Source organism: Triturus cristatus, chromosome 2_1 (genome assembly GCF_964204655.1).
Source record: "Triturus cristatus chromosome 2_1, aTriCri1.1, whole genome shotgun sequence".
NCBI classification, from domain to species: domain Eukaryota; kingdom Metazoa; phylum Chordata; class Amphibia; order Caudata; family Salamandridae; genus Triturus; species Triturus cristatus.
The window spans coordinates 347480909-347505040 of record NC_140581.1 but is presented as its reverse complement, the minus strand read 5'-3'; the positions used below and the strand labels follow the sequence as shown (position 1 = coordinate 347505040).

Below are 24132 nucleotides of genomic sequence, written 5' to 3'. Positions count from 1 at the left end.
CATGTTAACCATCAAACATAAAATGGCTTCACACAATCCCACAATTTGCATGACCACAACTACACCCAATCTCAGGCTCGGCCTCATTTAAATGATGCAACCTTTGTTAGAATTGAGAAGGGGGACACAAATGGTCGTAGCTAACATTATCCCACCAGGTGCAGTCGCACATGGGCTCAAAGTTATGAAAGACCTACTGTTACCAAATGATGGCTGTCTTTTAATACCCACGTGTGGCTTAGAGGACATTTTTTTTGTATGCATGAGGGCAAACGGCATCCTTGCTGGGCATTTCTATTGCTGAAAGCAGCCAAAATCTCCAGGTAAAACTCCAGGGAGAAACAGAGAATTACCAGGTGTTGTAATGATTGATTCCTATGGTAATTCTTCATTCCTGAAACTTCAGAATACCTGGAAATCCCCTCCCACTTAAAGTTACTGATTCCCTCCCTATCTGGGTGAGGGAGTAGAGGGAAGACTCAGTAGGAGGCTCAAATTACAAAGACATAAAAACTTAAGAACTTATGGACCTAGAGGTAGGCATATGAGTGGAAAATTGCTTTGTGACCAGCTTATCGACGGCAAAACTATCAGGTGTCATACATAAAGAAAAGACAAAGCAAATTAGAGTATATGTACATAAGACAGAAACCAAAAGTTTTTCAATCAAGACCCAGGCAACACCAAAAAGTGTCACAAAAATATAATACTAGCGAGTCATACAGGTATGCTCCTAGTAGATCTCGTTTACACATGGAGATAATCATATCAAGTAACCAACAGCCCCTCCTCCACGGATGAGAGCTGCCCCACCTGCTGCGAGTGCAGTAGGCAAACACACGTTAATAAAATGGCATAATGCTTCCATTTTATTTTCCACCAGCTTGTGCTGTGTACAGTGCGAGCATGAGGCAGGTGGCAGGCTGAATCCTGCTATTGCAGAATTACTACTGTACCTTTCAGTGCGCATGTTGGGTTAGCCGGCTGGCTACCTACGGCCAGGTTGACATGCGAACTGTAGACCCAGCAAACCCCTGGCTGTGAAACAGCCATGGGATTGCTGGCACAGGCCCTCGCCTCAAAATGAGCACTGGGTTAGCCTGCTCCCACCAATCTTGGAGCTGCTCTGACCCTGGTGAAAGCAGCTCCAGGATTGGTTGGATTTGCGTTCTACTGAGCAGGAAGGCAGTCCTTCCAATTCTGCTTGTGAACAATGGGGAGAAGTGCCATGCTAGGGAGAAGAGTGTAATTTATGGTGAGATTGGCACTATAGCGCTCCTCCATAAACTTATATCCGGTAGCTGCCACCTGCAAATAACTAAGCATTTGTTGTTCGGTGCCAGCACAGCTATTTATAAGGAGAAGTTTTCACCTTCCTCTGTAGTGATTAAGAAATCAGAAGTACAAGATGGACTTAAAACCCGATTTACATATATTGAGAAAAGGGTACTTAGTTGCAACAATGACGGAGTACCCCTCACATCAGCATAATGACCAGCCTTCCAAATTTTAAAGCGGGGAGACCGTAGCTGGCGACAGCGGAGAATGCTCCGTCTCCACTGTGGGCAAACTTCTCTGACAGCATGACGGAATAAGAGCCGTAGGAAAATTGGCTATATGTCCGCCCACCAAATTCGGATGAGTACATACAAAACTTTGGTCCTAATGGCAGAACTCAAAAAAGAATACAATATTAATTTACGTATTTTGTTCAACACATCCTAGCGAGAGAGAGAAAAAGCAAAACAACCACACATAGAAATTGCTAAATAAATTCACTTTATATTTTTGTAAATTCATAATGCATGCATTTATTGAATATTATCACGTTTGCTCCATAAAGTGCATGAAAAAGTGCTCATCAAAGTGCTCATGTGTGAAGTGACGTGAAAGAGAAGGCAGTAATGCATATCAAAAATACAGGAAAGCAATAGCCACAGCAGCTCAGTTCGGTCACCATGATAAGCCTGTTTGAGAACACATTCTATTTACTCAAGATATATCCATTGCTTGAGATAGGTTGCCAATGAATCAATACATGCCCTCCATATGGATCTGAACATTCAATCCAGGCTTGGAAACATATTTCGACCCTACTACCAAGTGAGGTAAAGTTAACCTTGCATGTGGGTCTTCATCAGAAAAGAAGAACGAGAGAGTGGGCAATCTTTAGCGGTGCATGAACAAGACTGGATACGGAATTGGAATCCATAGTTAGTTAAACTGAACATGGGCCCAAGGCTCCTAGTCCAGAATTAAAAAAATGGGTGACAGATAAGCTCAATAATAGTAAAGTTAATCAAAGCTGGTCTCAATTGTGCCTTGTACTGAGTTGCTAGAACCCAAAACTGAAAAAATCAGGAAGGGCCTCTCAGTTATTCGCAACACAGTATCCCTCGGCTCGAAGGCTATTCGGGCCTCGGGATACTGTTTTGTGAATAACTGAGAGACCCTTCCTGATTTATTCGTTTTTGGGCTCTAGCAACTCTGCCTTGTATTAAAGTTGGTCATCTCTAGCAATGGGAAGGTGCAATCTATCAAGCACCCGCAATAATATTAAATAAAGGTGTGCATTATCAATTTACTAAAATATAAATTGAATTTATTTTGAAATTTCCATGTGTGGTTGATTTGCTTTTTCTCTCTCTCTTGGATCAATTTATGTAGATAGAAATACGTAATTTAATATTGTATGCTATTTTTTGAGCTCTGCCATTAGGACCAAATTGTTGTATGTTCTGAACTATACCCAGGTCCTTCGGCCTTTTGGGGTACCCCGTTAGTTTGCAATGGCACCAACTTTAGACACATAGCCATTGTTTACTGCTGCCAGGAAAACCATAGCACTGAGGGGCAGTAAAATCATAAAAATGTCCCCCTCGCCATGGAAGATGACTTCCATCCATGGCAAGGGGGGCATTGTTTTTGTTTCATTTTCAAAAACAAAATCCCACTTTGGGGTTTTGTTTTTGAAAATAAATAAAACTTTTCAACTTTCCCATATGGCTCTGCCATGCTTCTCCTCAAGAAACCTACAGACCCATCTCCCTCCTACTATACTCAACAAAGGTCTTAAAGAAACAAATCAACTGGCACCTTACCCACCACTTCAGCAACCACCAACTCCTCAATGCCATGAAGTCCGGATTCAGGCCCAATCACAGTATAGAAATAGCACTCAATGCTGCAACAGATGACATCTGCATCATCCCTGACAGCATCATTCTCCTGGATCTCTCTGCAGCATTTGACACGCTCCCACACCCCGTCTTCATCAGGCGCCTGCACAAGAATGGCATAAAAAGAACCCATTTTCTGCTTGATTTTTTCCTACTTTTTGGATAGAGCACGAGCTGTCAGCCAGGCACCTTATTCTTCAGAAGCACGCAAACTCATCTGTGGAATGCCTCAAGGTCCATCGCTCAGCCCCACGCTCTTCAACATATAGATGGCCCCTCAGGCTAACGTCCTCCAAGCATATTTCATCAACATCCTCTCCTACGCCAATGACACGCGACTCATACTTTCACTCTCGGATAAGACCCCCAACACAAGAAACAAGTTCAACATCTCAATAAGCGAAGTCGCTAACTGGATGAAAGCCAACTATCTCAAGCTTAACACTGACAAGACAGAAGTAGTGATCTTCAGCAAGAACACCAGGGACTCCAACTGGTGGTGTGCTGAGCTCTGGCCCACACCCATACCAAGCACCCATGCCAGTAACCCCAGAATAATCATCAGTAGCAAACTGGACATGATTGAATAAATCAAAACTTTTGCTTCATGCAGCTCCCACACCCTGAAGATGATGAAGATCTTTAAATGGCTCCCAAACAACACTAGAAAAAATTTAACTCACACCTTAGTCACCAGCAGGTTGGACTACAGGTACAGGTAGTATGCTGGGATTCCCAAGCAACTCACCAGAAGACTACAAACCATCCAAAACTCAGCAGCCAGACTCATCCTCAACCTTCCACACAAAACTCACACCACATCTCAAGAAGCTCCTCTGGCTCCCAACACACAAATGCACACATTTCAAACTCCTCACACACAATTTAAAGGTACTGCACAACTTAACCACCACAAACATGAACAGCAACATCTCCATTCACCCCAGACACCTCCACTCTGCAAGACTCCGACTCACATACATTCTACACATACACAGAACCAGATCAGAAGGACGGGCATCTTGTACATCGCTCCTAAAGTGCGGAAAGGCCTCCCACTCCACATCAGAGCCCCCAACCTCTCTTCTTTAATTCCACAAGAAGCTGGAGTCCTGTTTTTTTTTTTTTAATTAACCAACCCTCCATAGGCAGGGCTAGGCAAACACACACCAGCTCAGCGCCAAGATACCCTCACAGGTGATAGTGCGCTTTACAAATACACATAACTTACAGAGTAGGACCAAGGCCGTGGGGTACATTTTTGATGCACATATCACTGTGGCTGACATCCAGGTGTGAACCTCTGGTCAAAACCATGGCCTGTGTTGTGGGTTTAGAAAATTGGGTGCTTCTCCTGCTATCACAGACTGCTTTCTGGTAGAAGGGCAGGGAAGAGGAGAGCACACTTCAAATGGAAGCTGACCCCAAATCAAACTCCAAAGACCCTAAAACACATTTGGTGTCTGAAAATGAACTACATAAAGGGGAACTCGAGCCCCCCCCCAAAAAAAATGGTCAACTGTCAAGCAGCCAGACCTGCTATGCAAGGAGGGGAAGCTCTGCAAGACTTCTGCCTGTGATCAAGACTCGAGGCAAAGGCCTGTCAGCCTCCTAGCTTGGAGAGGGAACATCACCTAGGGACATCCAAGACTGCCTTCCCCTGGCACATGGAGCACCAGAACCTTCCAAGATCAGTGTGAGGGGAAGGAGATTGCTGGAGGGAGCGAGTCTAGTGGGGGATCCTGGCAAATGGATCCCTGTAGCAAGCTGTAAGGAAACGGCTGCTGCTCACATTGGGTTGTAGCCCGTGTGCAAGTTCAAGTGGGTAACCTAGTACGCAAGTAGGGGCCGCGATCAAGTGAGCCATGGCTATCATCATTGCCATGCCAGACGGTCACCCGTATGCAGTGTGTAAGTAAGCAACCCTCCTATGCGAGAGGGGACTGCTGTCAAGATAGCAGTAGTCATCATCACTGCCATGCCTATCAGTCACCCATGTACAGTGTGTGTATGTCGACGGCCCTCTTTTGAGAGAGGGGGCTGTTGTGAAGTTTGCTGTGTTGATGGGGTTGTTACCCGTGGGAGGAGCATGTGTGGAGATCCATTATACCCCTTATGGGAGAGGTGTGGTGCAGCAGCTAGAGCAGCTGACTCCAATGCGTGGGGCTCATGTTTCGATCCCTGGAGGCAGCTCAGCTCAGCATCATTTGACTCTGGGCATTAGTTTACTTAATCTCCCCATTTATGCCAGATGGGGCCGATGGAAAGAGACGAGGATCGTAGTCTGGATTTTTTTATTTGTAGGTTTTATATATCGTGAACATGACCCAAAGGTATGAGAGTGATTTACAGAGTAATCACAACAGTAATAACATGAAGTACATAGAGTACATAGAGATATACATATAGTAAGGATAAAGATGCAAATGAAGTACAGTGGGATATGGAACAAAATAGCAGTACGTACTGGGGTTACATAAAGAGACAATAAAAAAATACAAAGAAACAATAGTATAAAAGAAGTGTCCTAAAGACAATAGGAATACATGAACGCAGAAAGTTCTGAGGTTGATATGATTGGAAGTTCCCAGGGTAGGGAGAGTAGCTGCACAGATTTACCAGAGGAGGTGAACACATGTGGCATCTTAGCACTAACGTTCAAAGCCTCTTGGCTCTTTACAGAGTAGGAACAATATCCAGTACATGAGGTACATAGAGCAAAATAAGAATATATATTACACAATACGTAGTGGGATATGTAAACAAAATAGCAGCGGTATCCGCTTTATGCAAAAGTGAAAAGAGCCGTACAAATCGACAGTAAATCACAGAGGAGTATGATCAACAGTGTATATAAGAGCCCTGAGGTAGTTATGGAAGGGGGATGCAGAGTGGGGAGGTAAGAGGCAGAGTTTTCCCTGAGGTAGCGATGCGTAGAATAACAAGGGGGGTAAAGTGAAACATAGGTCCAAGACTTAAAGCATGTTACGCAGTGACAGGCGGCAGCAAACAAATGAAGCGTGGGGTCAAAAAGGGAACATGGGCGTGGCCAGGTCCTCAGTGAGAGAGGAATTTGTTGCACAGAATTTTTTGTTTATCTTTTTTCTTGAAGAAGGATGTGGATGTGTTACATCTGATCTCAGTGGGGACAGAGTTCCAGATGTTAGGCGCCATTCCAAAAAAGAATGGTAGTAGGTTGTATTTTCCTTGAATTTTTGTGGCTTGAGCAGTAAGGAGCTTGTACTTCTGGATAATCTGTTCTCACCCAAAAGGGTAAGTTTCTGGGCAGGTAGGAAGGGATTTTGTGGTGCAACGTTTTATGAGTCATGCAAAAAATTGTGAGATGAATCCTGGCCTCGAGTGGTAACCAATTCAGAGATCATAGATCAGGGGTGATGTGATCACTTTATTTTAATATCCCGTGATGAGCCTGGGTACTGCATTAAGAATAGCTTTAAGAGGAGCAAGTGAGGTTTTCGGGAGGCCTACAAAGGTAGCACTACCATAGTCCAGTTTCGGAATCACAAGCACCTGAGTCGCAATTTTGAGGTTAGTCGCAGGGAGGAAAGGTTTCAGTTTCCTAAGGATATGGAACTGAAGGTTGTCTCAGCTAGTGCTGGTGCTTATGTCTTTTTGCATAGAGAGAGGTCTTTGTTTAGGGTGAAACTGAGGGATTTGGTGGAACTGACCATGTGTGGGGTGCAATTCAAGGCTGAGAGAAGAGGCAGCCATTCTTTGACGTTAGTGGTGGAGGTTGGTGGAGGAATCAGTAAGAATTCAGTTTTAAGGGCATTGAGTTTTGGGTGATTGTGGGCCAGCCATTGCCGTGTTAATGTTAGGGTGTTATTGAGGGTGTGGATGTATTCATGGGAAGTTATTTTCATGCAGTGTTGGGTGTCATCAGCATACATATGGTAGGAGATGTGAGAGCATTGAGGATATAGGATAGGGGCTTCATGTCGAGAGAGGCGATCTCGCCCGGGGAGGGTTCCGAGGGCCTGGCATCGGTGCCCGCTTCTTCCTCGCTCGAGGCAAGTGGTGGCACGGCCCCCTCGGGCTCGACGGTGTCGGCTGTCATGGACGAGCGGGGGGCCTGGGCGGCCATGGACCGGGTGGTGCCGCAGGCCCATTCGGGTAGTCCCAACATTCGGAGATGCTCTCGCTGCTCCACTTGAGCCCAGGGGGAACTCTCTAGGTCGTTCCCCAGGAGGCAGTCCACTGGAGCGTCGTCGCGGACAGTCACCTTCAGCATGCCCGTCACCCCTCCCCATTCGAAGGGGATCCGGGCCATCTGGCACATGCTTTCGCTGTTGTCGGCCGTCCGGACGGGGCATAGCACATTTGGCAGGATCTGTTCGGGGTCACCAGGTGGCAGCGGACAGCGGTGACACTGGCTCCGGTGTCACGGAGGGCTTCGGCCCGTCGTCCATTGATAGTGACCCACTGTTGGTACTTCTGGGTGTTGCTCGGGATGGGTGTTCGGGGCACCATTTCTCGGCTGCCCAGGCAGACCAGGGACATGGCCACCGGCTCCCACTCAGTGGACCCCCCGTCGAGGTGTTCTTCCTCTTCCTCCCCTTTTCCCAGGGCGGCAGCCGCCAGTTGTCGGGGCGGGGGCCCGCTGGTCCCACCTCGTCGGTTCATGGGGAAGGCAGGGTCGCTGGCATAGTGTCCTGTTTGTTGGCAGCCGTAGCAGGTTATCGGGGGCCGGGGTCCGGTTTTGGCTGGCGTCGTCCCTCTTCGGGCTAGGCTCGGGGAGGGGTGTTGCTGAGGCGGCCCCCGAGGCGGACTCAGGGGCGGCCCGGCTGGGATGTCCCAATTCCGGTTCGACCCTCCTCCTCCACCGCGCTGGCGTGGGGGTCCGGTGAGGTTTCGCTGGTACTCCCCCATCGGGTTCCAGGGGACTCGGGTGTTGACCCATCGATAGGCCTCGGCGGCGAGCTTCCGCGGCTCGGTCAGCTTGCTGTCGAGGAGGTGTTGTCTTAGCTCCATGAAGCAGTTGTTGGAGAGGTGTTCCCAAATAATGAGGTCGACCAGCTGCCCGTAGGTGGTGACCTTGCTACCCTTGATCCAACCTTCTAGGGCCCTGCTGAAGAAGTCAACATACTCTACCCACGTGGTCCCGGGTATTTTCTTGCAGTCTCTGAAACGCTGGCGGTACATTTCCGCAGTTAGTCCGTAGCGCGTGAGCAGGGCCTCCTTCATATGGTCGTACGAGGTCATCACCTCTTCCGGGAGCTGGAGCAGGGTGTCTCGGCCCTCGCTAAGGAACCGACCCCATAGGCCGGCACCCCAATCCTTCCGGGGTACCCGATGGGAGGTCATGGCCACCTCGTACGCCTTGAACCACTGCTGGATGTCGTCGTTTTTATAGTACTCCTTGACGACATCCTTGGGAATATGGACCTTGGCTTCGGTGGGCGGCAGAGCATCTCTATTGCTGGGGGTGCCGGTCTCCCCCTTCTGGGCCTTGAGTTCGAGTTCTTTGAGGCCCCGCTCGTGTTCGAGGGTCAGCCTTTTCTCTTCTAGTTCTCGATGCCGTTTCTTTTCTTCGATTTCCTCCTGCAGCCGTTTCTCTTCTAGTTCTCGATGCCGTTTCTTTTCTTCGATTTCCTCCTGCAGCCGTAGCTGCTCCATGGCCCATTTCTTTTCGGCCAGCCGGAGTTCGCCGTCCAGCCGAAGTCGTGCGAGCTCTAGCTCATGGGTCCGGACCTTCTCCCGCTCTCGCATTTCTTCCGCGGAGAGGCCGGTTTCCAGGCTGTTTCTCCCTTCGTTCGCTGGGGTCGGTGCTGGTGGCGTGGCTGCATTCAGGGGCAGGGGACCTTCACCCTGGGAGGGACCCGCCTCGGACTCTATCCAGGTTCTCAGGGCTTTCTGCATCTCTTCCTTGGTACCTAGGCCGGTGGTCATAATACCCTTGTCCTTGCAGAACTGTTTTAACTCTTTGTGCGTGTATTCTTCCAATCGTTCTGGTTGGAACTCCATGGTCTCTGTTCGTCTGGATGGATAGCGAGTGGGTTACTTGCTTGTACGATCTGCGTTCGGCTCGGATCCCGTCGCTGGCCACCAAATGTTGGAAGGCGGACCTCGGGGGAGTCAGAGAGACCACCCAGAGGGGCCCCCACACTGCACGAAGTAGCCGAGCGCTGCTGAGAAGCCTCCTAGGAGAGGTCCTTCTCCTATAACGTATTAGCACAGTAACACCACCACACAGGACTCGAGGATGTTTGTCAAGACGAGCAGTTCTTTATCAGCATCTAAGAAGTTACGGTTATCGATATGTACAAGGGGGATCGAGGGATCCACAAGAGTCTCAAAGTCTCGGGTAGGGACGGGGTAGCGGGACAGTCTTTAGTAGCAGCTTGGTACGAGAGTACCCTGGGCCCAGTTCTTGATCCTCAAGCTGGAGGGACTCCGGATCTCGGAGTGGTCGAGCCGCGACGGCGTCAGCAGGGCTCTGGCGATCAGTTCGTGGAGTTCGAGCCGCGACCAGGTCAGCAGGGCTCTTAAGGTGTTTCAGTTCAGCTCGAGCCGCGACAACGCCAGCAGGGCTCCGAGGGAGGTGTCAGCGAGGATGGGCCGCGACAGCATCAGCAGGGCCCCGATGTTCCGTGAGGTTCCTTGTCTCAATAAGGTGGAGCTGCGACGCAGTCAGCAGGGCTCGTGGTATAGTCTCAAGCAAGAGTTCTTCTCCGTAGGGTCAGCCGCGATTCCATCAGCAGGGCTCTTGACTCCGGGATACAACTACTGTCCCATTGCGGGGTTGCCCCAGATATAGGTCTGGAGCCCTTTGATGTCCGGACCCTTGCGCTTGGGGGGGCGGAGAGGCTGGGCTGGGAGAGGCCAGACGCCCAGCGGGAGAGGCGACAGGCCCGGGGAGGCCGGAGGACGATCGCACCTAGGTGTTGAGAGACGGTGGGGGGTCCCATCGAAACTCTCCTCCTCTGGGAGTGGTGAAGTGGCCATGCGGTGCCCCCTGGCCAGATCTTGGTGCCTCGATGTCGGGGCTTCGCTGGGGCCGAGGCCGGAGGAAGCCGGGCTGCGTGGGCTGGTGTGTGGAGCAAGCATGGGGGGGGGGACCCCGAAGGGATGAGGGGTCCCTGTGCGGCCTGGAAAAGGGGGCCGCTGAGGCGGGTGTAGGAAAATGGGTACAATCCAAAGGGGGCCTCGAAGGGAGGAGGGGTCCCTGGCAGCCTGAAAGGGCGGCCCGTGTAGGCCGGTGCGGGGGTCGAGCCCAATCCAAGAGGGTTAAGACCACGCCACGAGGCCGGGTCCAACAGGCGTCCCCCCCAGCCGAAGGCAGGGAGAGTCTCCCATTTCCTTGGGGGTTCTCCTCGTCGAGGCGGAAGAAGCGGGACAGGCCGTCGGCGATGTCGTGGTCACTGCCGGGCCGGTGTTCAACAGAGAAGTCCATCCCTTGCAGTGAGATGGACCATCGCAGCAGCTTGGGGTTCTCGCCCCTCATTTGCATTAACCACCGCAAGGGCCGGTGGTCGGTCTGGACCCGGAAGTGGGTGCCGAAGAGATAGGGCCGGAGCTTTTTGAGGGCCCACACTACAGCGAAGGCCTCCCGCTCGATGGTGCTCCACCGCTGCTCCCGGGGCAGCAGCCGTCGGCTGATGAAGGCCACGGGTCTGTCGAGTCCCTCCGAATCTACCTGGGACAGGACGGCCCCAATTCCATATTCGGAGGCGTCCGTCTGCACCACGAACTCCTTGCTGTAGTCAGGGGCCTGTAGCACGGGGGCAGTGCACATCGCCGTTTTGAGAGTCTCGAAGGCCGTCTGGCAGCGGGGGGTCCAGTGTACCTTCTTGGGCTGCTTTTTTGACGTGAGCTCTGTGAGGGGGCCGACAATGCTCCCATAGTCTCTGATGAATCGCCGGTAGTACCCGGTGAGGCCCAGGAAGGCCCGGACAGCTGTCTGGGTGGTGGGAGGCTCCCACGCCTGGATGGCATCAACTTTCGGTTGGAGGGGAGCCACCTGACCGCTCCCTACTTGATGGCCCAGATAGGTCACCGATCCTTGGCCTATCTGGCATTTGCTGGCCTTGATCGTGAGCCCGGCCCTTTGGAGGGCGGCCAGGACTGCTTTGAGGTGCCCCAGGTGCTCAGTCCAGTGGCTGCTGTACACGGCAATGTCATCTAAATAAGCTGCGCTGAAGGCCTCTAGCCCGGCCAGGACCTTGTTCACTAGTCTCTGGAAGGTGGCCGGGGCGTTCTTCATGCCGAAGGGCATCACCCGAAAGTGGTAGTGCCCATCAGGGGTGGAGAAAGCGGATCTCTCTTGGGCACCGGGGGTAAGCTGGATCTGCCAGTACCCGGCGGTGAGGTCAAAAGTGCTCTGGTAGCGGGCTGCTCCTAAACGGTCGATGAGCTCGTCGGCCCGGGGAAGAGGATGGGCATCGGTCTTGGTAACAGCGTTCAGGGCCCGGTAGTCCACACAAAATTGTAGCTCCGGGGGGGGTGCCTGGGGCGGCGGCCTTTGGCACCAGGACGACGGGACTGGCCCACGGGCTGTCGGAGGGCTCGATGACCCCGAGGGCCAGCATATTCGCCACCTCAGCCTGGATGCAGGCCCGCACCCGGTCGGGTACTCGGTAGGCTCGGTGTCGCACGGGGGGACTGTTCCCAGTGTCGACGTCGTGGACACACCATGGAGTCACCCCCGGAGTGAGGGAGAAGAGGGCCGCAAAGGGCTGCAACAGTTGCTGACAGTCGTGGTGCTGTTCCGGGGTCAGGGAGGAGGCGAGTCGGACGCCTTCGATGGTCCCGTCGTGGTCGCTGGTCCGCAGGAGGTCGGGTAGGGGCTAGGAGTCACCTTCGCCCCCGTCGTCGGTCGCTAGCAGTAGGCTTAGTTCGGTCCGGGCAAAGTGGGGTTTGAGCCGGTTAGCGTGTAGAACCCGGAGGAGGTTCCGGGGAGACTCCATGTCGATCAGGTAGGTGACAGGGCTCTTCTTCTCCACCACCTTGAAGGGCCCGGTCCATTTGTCCTGGAGGGCGCAGGGGTCAACTGGTGACATGACCCAGACTTGCTGGCCCGGCTCAAACTCGATGGTAGAGGCGTTTTGATCGTACCATCTTTTCATGTCCTCTTGGCTGGCCTCGAGGTTGGCTTCGGCCAGGGCTCGGAACCTTCGTGTCTGGTTTCGTAGGGTCAGGAGGTATCTGTAGACGTCGGGAGGGGCATCTCGGGGCTTCGTCTCCCAGCTCTCCTTGACCAGGCTGAGGGGTCCTCGGACCGGATGCCCGTACAACAATTCGAAAGGGCTGAACCCCAGGGACTTCTGCGGGACCTCCCGATAGGCAAACAGGAGGCACGGCAGCAGGACATCCCATCTCCGCCGTAGGGGTTCTTCCAGGCCCTTGATCATGCCTTTTAAGGTTCTGTTGAACCGCTCGACCAGTCCGTTCCCCTGAGGGTGGTATGGGGTGGTGAACTTGTACGTGACCCCGCACTGCTGCCACAGGGACCGCATGTATTTAGAGATGAAGTTCGTACCTCGGTCGCTCACCACTTCTCGGGGGAACCCTACTCTCGAGAAGATCCCCATTAAGGCCCGGCCCACTACGGGGGCTGTCACAGTTCAAGCGGGATGGCCTCAGGGTACCTGGTTGCGTGGTCTACGAGGACCAGGATGAAGCGGTGACCCAGGGCGGTCCGGGGGTCCAGGGGCCCTACGATGTCTATTCCGACCCGTTCGAACGGGGTGTTGACTGCTGGGAAGGGCTGGAGAGGGGCTTTGACCCGTCCCCCCGTCTTGCCGCTGGCTTGGCAGGTCTGGCAGGACCAGCAGTGGTTGTCCACGTCCCTCCGCATCCGGGGCCAGTAGAAGTGGGTCACCAGGCGGCTGTAGGTTTTGTCCTGCCCCAGGTGCCCGGCGAGGGGCACATCATGTGCCAGGTTGAGGAGGAACTCCCGGAATCGGAGGGGGACCACCAGCACGCGACTGGCCCCCAGTTCTGCAATCTTCTGCTCGCTGTACAGTAGTCCTTCGGCCCAATAGACCCAGTGTGTTCCGGTCTGGTCACCGTTGGCCTGCGAGGCCGCTTGCTGCCGGACTCCTTCAAGGGAGGGGCAGGTCTTCTGTTCCTGCTGGAACTGTTCTCTGGTGGGGCCCCCGTCGTGGCGCCATTGGGCAAGCTCCGGGAGGGCACCGAGAGAGGCGATCTCGCCTGGGGAGGGTTCCGTGGGCCTGGCATCGGTGCCCGCTTCTTCCTCGCTGGAGGCAGGTGGTGGCACGGGCCCCTCGGGCTCGACGGTGTCGGCTGTCATGGACGAGTGGGGGACCTGGGCGGCCATGGACCGGGTGGTGGCGCAGGCCCATTCGGGTAGTCCCAACATTCGGAGATGCTCTCGCCGCTCCACTTGAGCCCAGGGGGAACTCTCTAGGTCGTTCCCCAGGAGGCAGTCCACTGGAGCGTCGTCGCGGACAGTCACCTTCAGCATGCCCGTCACCCCTCCCCATTCGAAGGGGATCTGGGCCATCTGGCACATGCTTTCGCTGTTGTCGGCCGTCCGGACGGGGCATAGCACATTTGGCAGGATCTGTTCGGGGGTCACCAGGTGGCAGCGGACACGGAGGGCTTCGGCCCGTCGTCCATTGATAGTGACCCACTGTTGGTACTTCTGGGTGTTGCTCGGGATGGGTGTTCGGGGCACCATTTCTCGGCTGCCCAGGCAGACCAGGGACATGGCCGCCGGCTCCCACTCAGTGGACCCCCCGTCGAGGTGTTCTTCCTCTTCCTCCCCTTTTCCCAGGGCGGCAGCCGCCAGTTGTCGGGGCGGGGGCCCGCTGGTCCCACCTCGTCGGTTCATGGGGAAGGCAGGGTCGCTGGCATAGTGTCCTGTTTGTTGGCAGCCGTAGCAGGTTATCGGGGGCCGGGGTCCGGTTTTGGCTGGCGTCGTCCCTCTTCGGGCTAGGCTCGGGGAGGGGTGTTGCTGAGGCAGCCCACGAGGCGGACTCCGGGGCGGCCCGGCTGGGATGTCCCAATTCCGGTTCGACCCTCCTCCTCCGCCGCGCTGGCGTGGGGGTCCGGTGAGGTTTCGCTGGTACTCCCCCATCGGGTTCCAGGGGACTCGGGTGATGACCCATCGATCGGCCTCGGCGGCGAGCTTCCGCGGCTCGGTCAGCTTGCTGTCGAGGAGGTGTTGTCTTAGCTCCACGAAGCAGTTGTTGGAGAGGTGTTCCCAAATAATGAGGTCGACCAGCTGCCCGTAGGTGGTGACCTTGCTACCCTTGATCCAACCTTCTAGGGCCCTGCTGAAGAAGTCAACATACTCCACCCATGTGGTCCCGGGGATTTTCTTGCAGTCTCTGAAACGCTGGCGGTACATTTCTGCGGTTAGTCCGTAGCGGGTGAGCAGGGCCTCCTTCATATGGTCGTACGAGGTCATCACCTCTTCCGGGAGCTGGAGCAGGGTGTCTCGGCCCTCGCTAAGGAACCGACCCCATAGGCCGGCACCCCAATCCTTCCGGGGTACCCGATGGGAGGTCATGGCCACCTCGTACGCCTTGAACCACTGCTGGATGTCGTCGTTTTTATAGTACTCCTTGACGACATCCTTGGGAATATGGACCTTGGCTTCGGTGGGCGGCAGAGCGTCTCTATTGCTGGGGGTGCCGGTCTCCCCCTTCTGGGCCTTGAGTTTGAGTTCTTTGAGGCCCCGCTCGTGTTCGAGGGTCAGCCTTTTCTCTTCTAGTTCTCGATGCCGTTTCTTTTCTTCAATTTCCTCCTGCAGCCGTTTCTCTTCTAGTTCTCGATGCCGTTTCTTTTCTTCGATTTCCTCCTGCAGCCGTAGCTGCTCCATGGCCCATTTCTTTTCGGCCAGCCGGAGTTCGCCGTCCAGCCGAAGTCGTGCGAGCTCTAGCTCATGGGTCCGGACCTTCTCCCGCTCTCGCATTTCTTCCGCGGAGAGGCCGGTTTCCAGGCTGTTTCTCCCTTCGTTCGCTGGGGTCGGTGCTGGTGGCGTGGCTGCATTCAGGGGCAGGGGACCTTCACCCTGGGAGGGACCCGCCTCGGACTCTATCCAGGTTCTCAGGGCTTTCTGCATCTCTTCCTTGGTACCTAGGCCGGTGGTCATAATGCCCTTGTCCTTGCAGAACTGTTTTAACTCTTTGTGCGTGTACTCTTCCAATCGTTCTGGTTGGAACTCCATGGTCTCTGTTCGTCTGAATGGATAGCGAGTGGGTTACTTGCTTGTACGATCTGCGTTCGGCTCGGATCCCGTCGCTGGCCACCAAATGTTGGAAGGCGGACCTCGGGGGAGTCAGAGAGACCACCCAGAGGGGCCCCCACACTGCACGAAGTAGCCGAGCGCTGCTGAGAAGCCTCCTAGGAGAGGTCCTTCTCCTATAATGTATTAGCACCGTAACACCACCACACAGGACTCGAGGATGTTTGTCAAGACGAGCAGTTCTTTATCAGCATCTAAGAAGTTACGGTTATCGATATGTACAAGGGGGATCGAGGGATCCACAAGAGTCTCAAAGTCTCGGGTAGGGACGGGGTAGCGGGACAGTCTTTAGTAGCAGCTTGGTACGAGAGTACCCTGGGCCCAGTTCTTGATCCTCAAGCTGGAGGGACTCCGTATCTCGGAGTGGTCGAGCCGCGACGGAGTCAGCAGGGCTCTGGCGATCAGTTCGTGGAATTCGAGCCGCGACCAGGTCAGCAGGGCTCTTAATGTGTTTCAGTTCAGCTCGAGCCGCGACGACGTCAGCAGGGCTCCGAGAGAGGTTTCAGCGAGGTTCGGCCGCGACAGCATCAGCAGGGCCCCGATGTTCCGTGAGGTTCCTTGTCTCAATAAGGTGGAGCCGCGACGCAGTCAGCAGGGCTCGTGGTATAGTCTCAAGCAAGAGTTCTTCTCCGTAGGGTCAGCCGCGATTCCATCAGCAGGGCTCTTGACTCCGGGATAAAACTACTGTCCCATTGCGGGGTTGCCCCAGATATAGGTCTGGAGCCCTTTGATGTCCGGACCCTTGCGCTTGGGGGGGCGGAGAGGCCGGGCTGGGAGAGGCCAGACGCCCAGCGGGAGAGGCGCCAGGCCCGGGGAGGCCGGAGGACGATCGCACCTAGGTGTTGATGGACGGTGGGGGGTCCCACCGAAACTCTCCTCCTCCGGGAGTGGTGAAGTGGCCATGCGGTGCCCCCTGGCCAGATCTTGGTGCCTAGATGTCGGGGCTTCGCTGGGGCCGAGGCCGGAGGAAGCCGGGCTGCATGGGCTGGTGCGTGGAGCAAGCATGGGGGGGGGGGGTACCCCGAAGGGATGAGGGGTCCCTGTGCGGCCTGGAAAAGGGAGCCGCTGAGGCGGGTGTAGGAAAACGGGTACAATCCAAAGGGGGCCTCGAAGGGAGGAGGGGTCCCTGGCGGCCTGAAAGGGCGGCCCGTGTAGGCCGGTGCGGGGGACGAGCACAATCCAAGAGGGTTAAGACCACGCCACGAGGCCGGGTCCAACAGCCGAGTACTTTCCTGAGAACAACAACATAGCGGCCACGGAGCAGGTAGGCAGCATCACACGTAGAGGAGATAATTTTTGTCATTTATCAGGCTCCTTGTCAACTTTAAACAAATTGGGCTTTCGCGTCTCTTTTCAGAAACTGCGTACACACGAAGAATACTACCCGCTGACCGGGCGTTGCCCTGAAATCGATTTAAAGTTTACGGCAGGTATGTCGTCTTCCAATTCACGTTGTTAATTTAATTAGAACATCTGCTCCCATATGCATATTATAGCCGCTTGTGGCTGTCCTTAAAAAACGGCATAAATCAAAAACGAGAGATACAAGCAAAACAGAGGCTTCGCCTCTTTTCATACCACGAACCCTCATGCCAAAGACTTAGTAAGTGTCCCTTTTAGAGACCATTTTTCAACTTAAAGTTTTAAATTAGGCTGGGTGCTGACAAATACTTTTCTTTCTTTTCTATCTGTTTTCTCACTGTAGAGTTTCTGCATTAGAGAACTTTTGAATTTGACTCATTGGTGAGAGTTGAATTGGTAAGATGTTTCTTCCTAGAGGCTTTCAAACGAGGCCGTTGCGCTTTGGATTGTCTCAGTCTTTTTAAAGTAAATTTTCGTCTTTGTCTTTTTCTTTTCCTCACAGTGTCTTGGTCCTGACGAGAACCCCTGAAAATAGCGGGTTCGAAACGCGTAGACCTTTTTTTGATACACCAAACAATTGTTCAAACTCTGCTGTTGTTGTGCATTTTCAAACAATGTTTGTTTTGAGCTAAAAATTATTATTAGTGGGATTAATGCACATCTAATTTTGTTGGGAAATCATCTCTTTGTTTGGTTGAAGGTCCTTAGTCCATCAATTAGAAAATATTTAGGGAACCAAGGAGTGAGCATGTGATTGTGTGTAGGATGAATGGGAATTGTTGTATGAATGATCAAGTATGAATGTGAATGGTGAGATAGGTCACACTGGTAGCAGATCATTGTCTTAAATCTCTTTTTCAAAGTCTTTTTGTGTTCCTTGTTGGTAAATATTGATGTGGCGTTTTTGTACATCTTTGTATATAAAGCATTGTTACAGAGATATATATCCAAAAAAAACATGTAAATGAACAAAAGGATGTTCTTCTAATAAATACTATTGATTAGTGTCGGCGTGGCTTGATTTAGTGTTCTCGCGCTGTTTCTTGATTATAAGGTGATATTATTTATCAGTATTGGCAGACAGTTTGTTCTTTTTGCTAAAGGGGTTCAGCCTTACTGATTAGAGCCATACCCATTATTGTTCTAGAAATATACTGGAAATAACTAAGCATTTGTTGTTGGGTGCCAGCACAGCTATTTATAAGGAGAAGTTTTCACCTTCCTCTGTAGTAATTAAGAAATCAGAAGCACAAGATGGACTTAGAGCCCGATTTACATATATTGAGAAAAGGGTACTTAGTTGCAACAATGACGGAGTACCCCTCACATCAGCATAATGACCAGCCTTCCAAATTTGAAAGCGGGGAGACCGTAGCTGGAGACAGTGGAGAATGCTCCATCTCCACTGTGGGCAAACTTCTCTGACAACATGACGGAATAAGAGCCGTAGGAAAATTGGCTATAAGTCCACCCACCAAATTTAGATGAGTACATACAAAAATTTAGTCCTAATGGCAGAACTCGAAAAAGAATACAATATTAATTTACGTATTTTGATCAACACATCCTAGCGAGAGAGAGAAAAAGCAAAACACATAGAAATTGCAAAATGAATTCAATTTATATTTTTATAAATACATAATGCCCACATTTACAGAATATTATCACGTTTGCTCCATAAAGTGCATGAAAAAGTGCTCATCAAAGTGCTCATGTATGAAGTGACGTGAAAGAGAAGGCAGTAATGCATATCAAAAATACAGGAAAGCAATAGCCACAGCAGCTCTGCTTGGCCACCATGATAAGCCTGTTTGACAACACGTTCTATTTACTCAAGATATATCCATTGCTTGAGATAGGTTGCCAATGAATCTATACATGCCCTTCATAAGGATCTGAACATTCAATCCAGGCTTGGAAACATATTTTGGCGCTACTACCGTGTGAGGTCAATTTAACCTTGCATGTGGGTCTTCATCAGGAAAGAAGAATGAGAGAGTGGGCAACCTTTAGCGGTGCATGAACAAGATTGGATACGGAATCGGAATCCATAGTTAGTTCAACCGTACATGGGCCCAAGGCTCCTAGTGCAGAATTAAAAAAATTGGTGACAGATAAGTTCAATAATAGTTGAGTTAATCAAAGCTGGTCTCAACTGTGCCTTGTACTGAGATGCTAGAAACCAAAAGTGAAAAAATCTGGAAGGGCCTCTCAGTTATTCGCAACACAGTATCCCTCGGCCCGAAGGCTATTCGGACCTCGGGATACTGTTTTGCGAATAACTAAGAGACCCTTCCTGATTTATTCGTTTTTGGGCTCTAGCAACTCTGCCTTGTATTAAAATTGGTCATCTCTAGCAATGGGAAGGTGCACTCTATCAGGCAACCACAATAATATCCAATAACGGTATGCATTATCAATTTACGAAAATATAAATTGAATTTATTTTGTAATTTCCATGTGTGGTTGTTTTGCTTTTTCTCTCTCCCTTGGATCAATTTGTGTAGTAATAAATACGTAATGTAATTTTGTATACTATTTTTTTAGCTCTGCCATTAGGACCCAATTGTTGTATGTTCTGAACTATACCCAGGTCCTTCGGCCTTTTGGGTTATCCCATTAGTTTGAAATGGCACCAACTTTAGATGGGCAGACACATAGGCATTGTTTACTGCTGCCAGGAAAACCATAGCAATGAGGGGCAGTAAAATCATAAAAATTTCCCCCTCGCCATGGAAGATGATTTCCATGGCAAGGGGGGCATTGTTTTTTGTTTTTTTTCAAAACCAAAATCCCACTTTGGGGTTTTGTTTTTGAAAATAAATAAAACTTTTCAACTTTCCTATATGGCTCTGCCATTCTTCTCCTCAAGAAACCTACATACCCATCTCCCTCCTACTATGCTCAGCAAAGGTCTTAAAGAAAGAAATCAACCTTACCCACCACTTCAGCAACCACTAACTCCTCAATGCCATGCAGTCCAGATTCAGGCCCAATCACAGTATAGAAATAGCACTCAGTACTGCAACAGACGACATCTGCATCATCCCTGACCGCATCATTCTTCTGGATCTCTCTGCAGCATTTGACACGCTCCCACACCCCATCTTCATCAGGTGCCTGCACAAGAATGGCATCAAAAGACCCATTTTCCTATGTTTCGGATAGAGCACGAGCTGTCAGCCAGGCATCTTACTCTTCAGAAGCACGCAAACTCCTCTGTGGAATGCCTCAAGGTCCATCGCTCAACCCCACGCTCGTCAACATATAGATGGCCCCTCAGGCCAACGTGCCCCAAGTATATGACAACAACATCCTCTCCTCAACTCATACTTTCACTCTTGGATAAGTCCCCCAACCCAAGAAACAAGTTCAACACCTGAATAAGCGAAGTCGCTAACTGGAAGAAAGCTAACTGTCTCAGGCTTAACACTGACAAGACAGAAGTAGTGATCTTCAGCAAGAACACCAGGGACTCCAACTGGTGGTGTGCTGAACTCTGACCCACACCCATACTAAGCACCCATGCCAGGAACCCCAGAATAATCATCAGTAGCAAACTGGACACGATTGAATAAATCAATATTTCTGCTTCATGCAGCTTCCCCCCTGAAGATAAAGAAGATCTTTAAATGGCTCCCAAGCAACACTAGAAAAAATGTAGCGCACACCTTAGTCACCAGCAGGTTGGACTACAGGTACAAGTACTATGCTGGGATTCCCAAGCAACTCACCAGAAGACTACAAACCATCCAGAACTCAGCAACCAGACTCATCCTCAACCTCCCAAGCAAAACTCACACCACACCTCAAGAAGCTCCTCTGGCTCCCAACACACAAATGCACACATTTCAAACTCCTCACACACACTTTCAAGGTACTGCACAACTTAAGCACCACAAACCTGAACAGCAACATCTCCATTCACCCCAGACACCTCCACTTCGCAAGACTCCTACTCACATACATTCTATACATACACAGAACCAGATCAGAAGGACGGGCATCTCTTACATCGCTCCTAAAGTGCAGAAAGGCCTCCCACTCCACATCAGAGCCCCCCACCTCTCTTCTAATTCCACAAGAAGCTGGAGTCCTGGCTTTTTAATTAACTGACCCTCCATAGGCAGGGCTAGGCAAACACACAGCAGCTCAGCGCCAAGATACTCTCACAGGTGATAGTGCACTTTACAAATACACATAACTTAAAGAGTAGGACCAAGGCCATGGGGTACATTTTGCATCTGTCACCCCGAGTGGGACGGGTACGCTCAGACGTGAGTCCCGTGCTCTCCATGCCACTGGAATCAAGCTATCCTGGCTGAAGAGGGGTGAAACCCCAAAAGCGGTCCTAGGATGCTTGTTTCCAATCCAGGAGGAACCTGGCTTGGCAGTTCGGTTTGGACTGTTCCCATGAGGCACAGGGTCAAGACTGATTTGCATATGGCTGAGTTCAAACTGGAATGGCATGGTGAGCAAAAAAACGATGGGTTTAGTCCCAGATCTCTGCACTGGGGTGAATGTATGACATTGTTCCGCATTCTGTCCATCAACTGTTGTTTTTGCATTTGTCACCCCGAGTGGGACGGGTATGCTCAGACGTGAGTCCCTGAAGTACTGGGTTTTTCGGAACCCAGCGGTGCCAGGGAACACACCCGAAGACTTCGAGTTCTTCCTGTTTCAGACTACAGAAACACAGAGTCTTCTTGGTGAAGTCAAAGATCGTATTTATTGGCTGCAGCCAGTAACAGGTATCCTAGAAGTACAACACGTGTATATTCTCAGGAGACTGCTCACTTACGAAAACCCGCCTTCTCCTTATATACCAAATATTATGCTTTAGGCAAACATTCCTCGTTTTACGGTATGATCATTCACACGCATTCATTACAAAGGAAAAGACAGAGTCATAATGGCAAGTACATATTTCAGTTCGTTCAGCCCTTAATCAATTACCCGGCAAAGCTTAGCACCTTCATCAGATATCGACGGACACCCAATAAAAACGGGCACCTCCTCCTCGTAAAACGGGTCATAAAGAGGGAAACAGGGGCAGGTGTGTAGAAGATTAGGCATGGTTCGTGTGTGATGAAAGGTTTCGTGATATGCTGGGCCCTGATACTAATCTCATTCGGCCGCGGGAAGGGAACTGACCGAACAGGTTTGGCCATAGGCAGCGGAGTCAGTTTACCCAGGTCACCGAGGAGTCAGCGAAGGTGTGTGTGTCCTTTAGACCCATGCTTGGCCGTAGTCCTGTCGCCTATGAGAGGGCAATCACAAAATGGCTGTCGTCCTAAAATGGAGCTCGAGGTATTAGGACAGAAACTCTGATTTCAGGCGATCGTGTCATTCGAATGTGACGCAAATGCTTGTGCATAGTATCCTAAACATTCTCGGTCTGTTGATAAAGAAATCGTCATGTTAGAATCATGCCAGATACGTGGTTCCGAAATTTACAGTACCACAGACCCTCCTTTTGCCCTTACATAGGCAATAACCTATACTCCCGCTAGTCTGAATCCAGGTCTATGTCCATAAAGTCGCGGAGATGTTGCTGTAGCATCATCCTATTGCTTAGCTCGTCTCGTGTTACAGGTTTCCTTATACATGCTGTAGCGCAGATGCCACAAATTACAGGAGCACACTGTACACATAGACAGAGCAGGAAAAGAATGGCTAAGATCATTCCAATGACTATCAGGATCTTCCAACCCCAAGCGGATATCAGTTCCCAGAACCACCCCGCCAATGACCATTCCCCATTATCTACGTGAATAGATTCGGAGATTCTATGCAGTTTGGAAATGGCCTGGAAAACTGTTGGAGCGTTATCTGGAATAAAAACACAGCAGCTAGATTGGATCACTCTACATACCCCACCCCGGTCTGCAAGTATGACGTCTAACGCGACCCTGTTCTGAAGAGTCATAAGACGATCCGACTGGAGCTCAGCAGTCAAATTACCAAGGGCACCGGCTGTTTCAACTACCGTGGATTCAACCACTCTTGTCAATTGCCTTATGTTTCTGCTGTTAACCATTGGACCCCAAAACGGCAGAGAACCCTTTACGAAATCTCCAAATTCTTGTCCTGCAGTGTCATCTTGACTGATGACGCCTCTAACCATCCTTGTCTTATGGTAATCTGCCGCGGTCGTGTAGGTGGAAGGCAGCAGGAACGAAACAAAACATGTGCCCGAAAAGTCCGGGGGCAACCATGTATAGGCTCTATCATGGCAGATGAAATAGGTACCCTTGGCTGCTAAGAACGAAGGGGAAGTCTGAGATGCAAAAACGTAAGTTTCAGCGCAGATACTTTTCCCTAACTGAGCTCTGGGATTCTTGCCATAACCTTGCAAACATAGGTGACCCTGATGGGGTACAATCCAGATCGGTGAGGATTTCTTTGCTCGCTGGTTCTCACTCAGAGTAACTTCATATCCTGTCATATTCCAGCCAATATATGCTAGTGTCTCATCTCTTGGGATGGTTTCATAGGAAATCTCTTCCCTAATCATATCCACGATCCCCTTAACTAGAGCACTATTCTTGGGATTATCTTTCACAGAACGTAGGGGGTTGGCTTCATGAGCATACATGAACATTGTTCTATATGCCCACACAGAACCATTATGGCTGAAAGGTAGGAGTAGGTACGGGATACCTTTATCAGTAGTATGGGGCATAAGGCCACACACCCAACAGTTAGTTGTGTTTACTACTAGTTGGTGTTGGTGTAGGAGCTGAATGAACGAATTATTGACAAATTCCAATCTTCTAGCGGACTCGTGTTCAGGCAGGGGATGAAGGGAATGCGAGGAAACAGTAGGAGGAGGTATGGGCTGTGCAGTTGGTGCGAATGTTACTTGGAAAGAGAATAAGACATATCCTATGAAGATTGTCATCACACTCAGTAACATGGAAATACATAACATCAAAAATCGTTTTCTTGTCATCATTATACATGTTCTGTCTTTGTAGTCCATTGGTTTAGCAGGTCTCTCATTCTCGAAAAACTCCATCCTCTCTGAGTGCTGCTCGCGGTGGTAGGGTGTTCTATGCTAAGGAAATGCTTCTGTCAGTCCAGGGCAACTCCTTGGACCGACCAGAACTGCTGACCTAACGTCTTCAGTTGCACTCCAAAGACTTGGGCAACCGCGACCCTGCAGCTGAACCCGGATGGCGGCTCGAAAAAGCAAAAATAAGCAAGTTTCTCAGATGAAAGAGAGAGCTGCACTTCCCAAAATTATTAAAAATAGCAAGGGAAAGGAAAATAATTTTATTTGTCCATAGTCCTTGGCCTCAAATTGTAGCGATTTCTCCCAGGTACTGTCTGGTCTTGGAACAAGAGTTCAGG

At 50.9% G+C, this 24132-nt stretch overlaps 1 protein-coding gene across 1 annotated transcript; it reads right to left on the bottom strand.

The window, feature by feature from the left end:
• Window positions 1-22285: 22285 nt before the first annotated feature.
• Window positions 22286-23797, bottom strand: LOC146864178 (endogenous retrovirus group PABLB member 1 Env polyprotein-like). Its single transcript, XM_085640717.1, has one exon. It carries the CDS (start codon window positions 23795-23797, stop codon window positions 22286-22288), a length of 1512 nt encoding a protein of 503 aa, XP_085496843.1.
• Window positions 23798-24132: the final 335 nt, after the last annotated feature.

Coding starts and splice junctions, on each gene's coding strand:
- LOC146864178 (XM_085640717.1), bottom strand. CDS start 23,797: ATGGAGTTTTTCGAGAATGAGAGACCTGCTAAACCAATGGACTACAAA.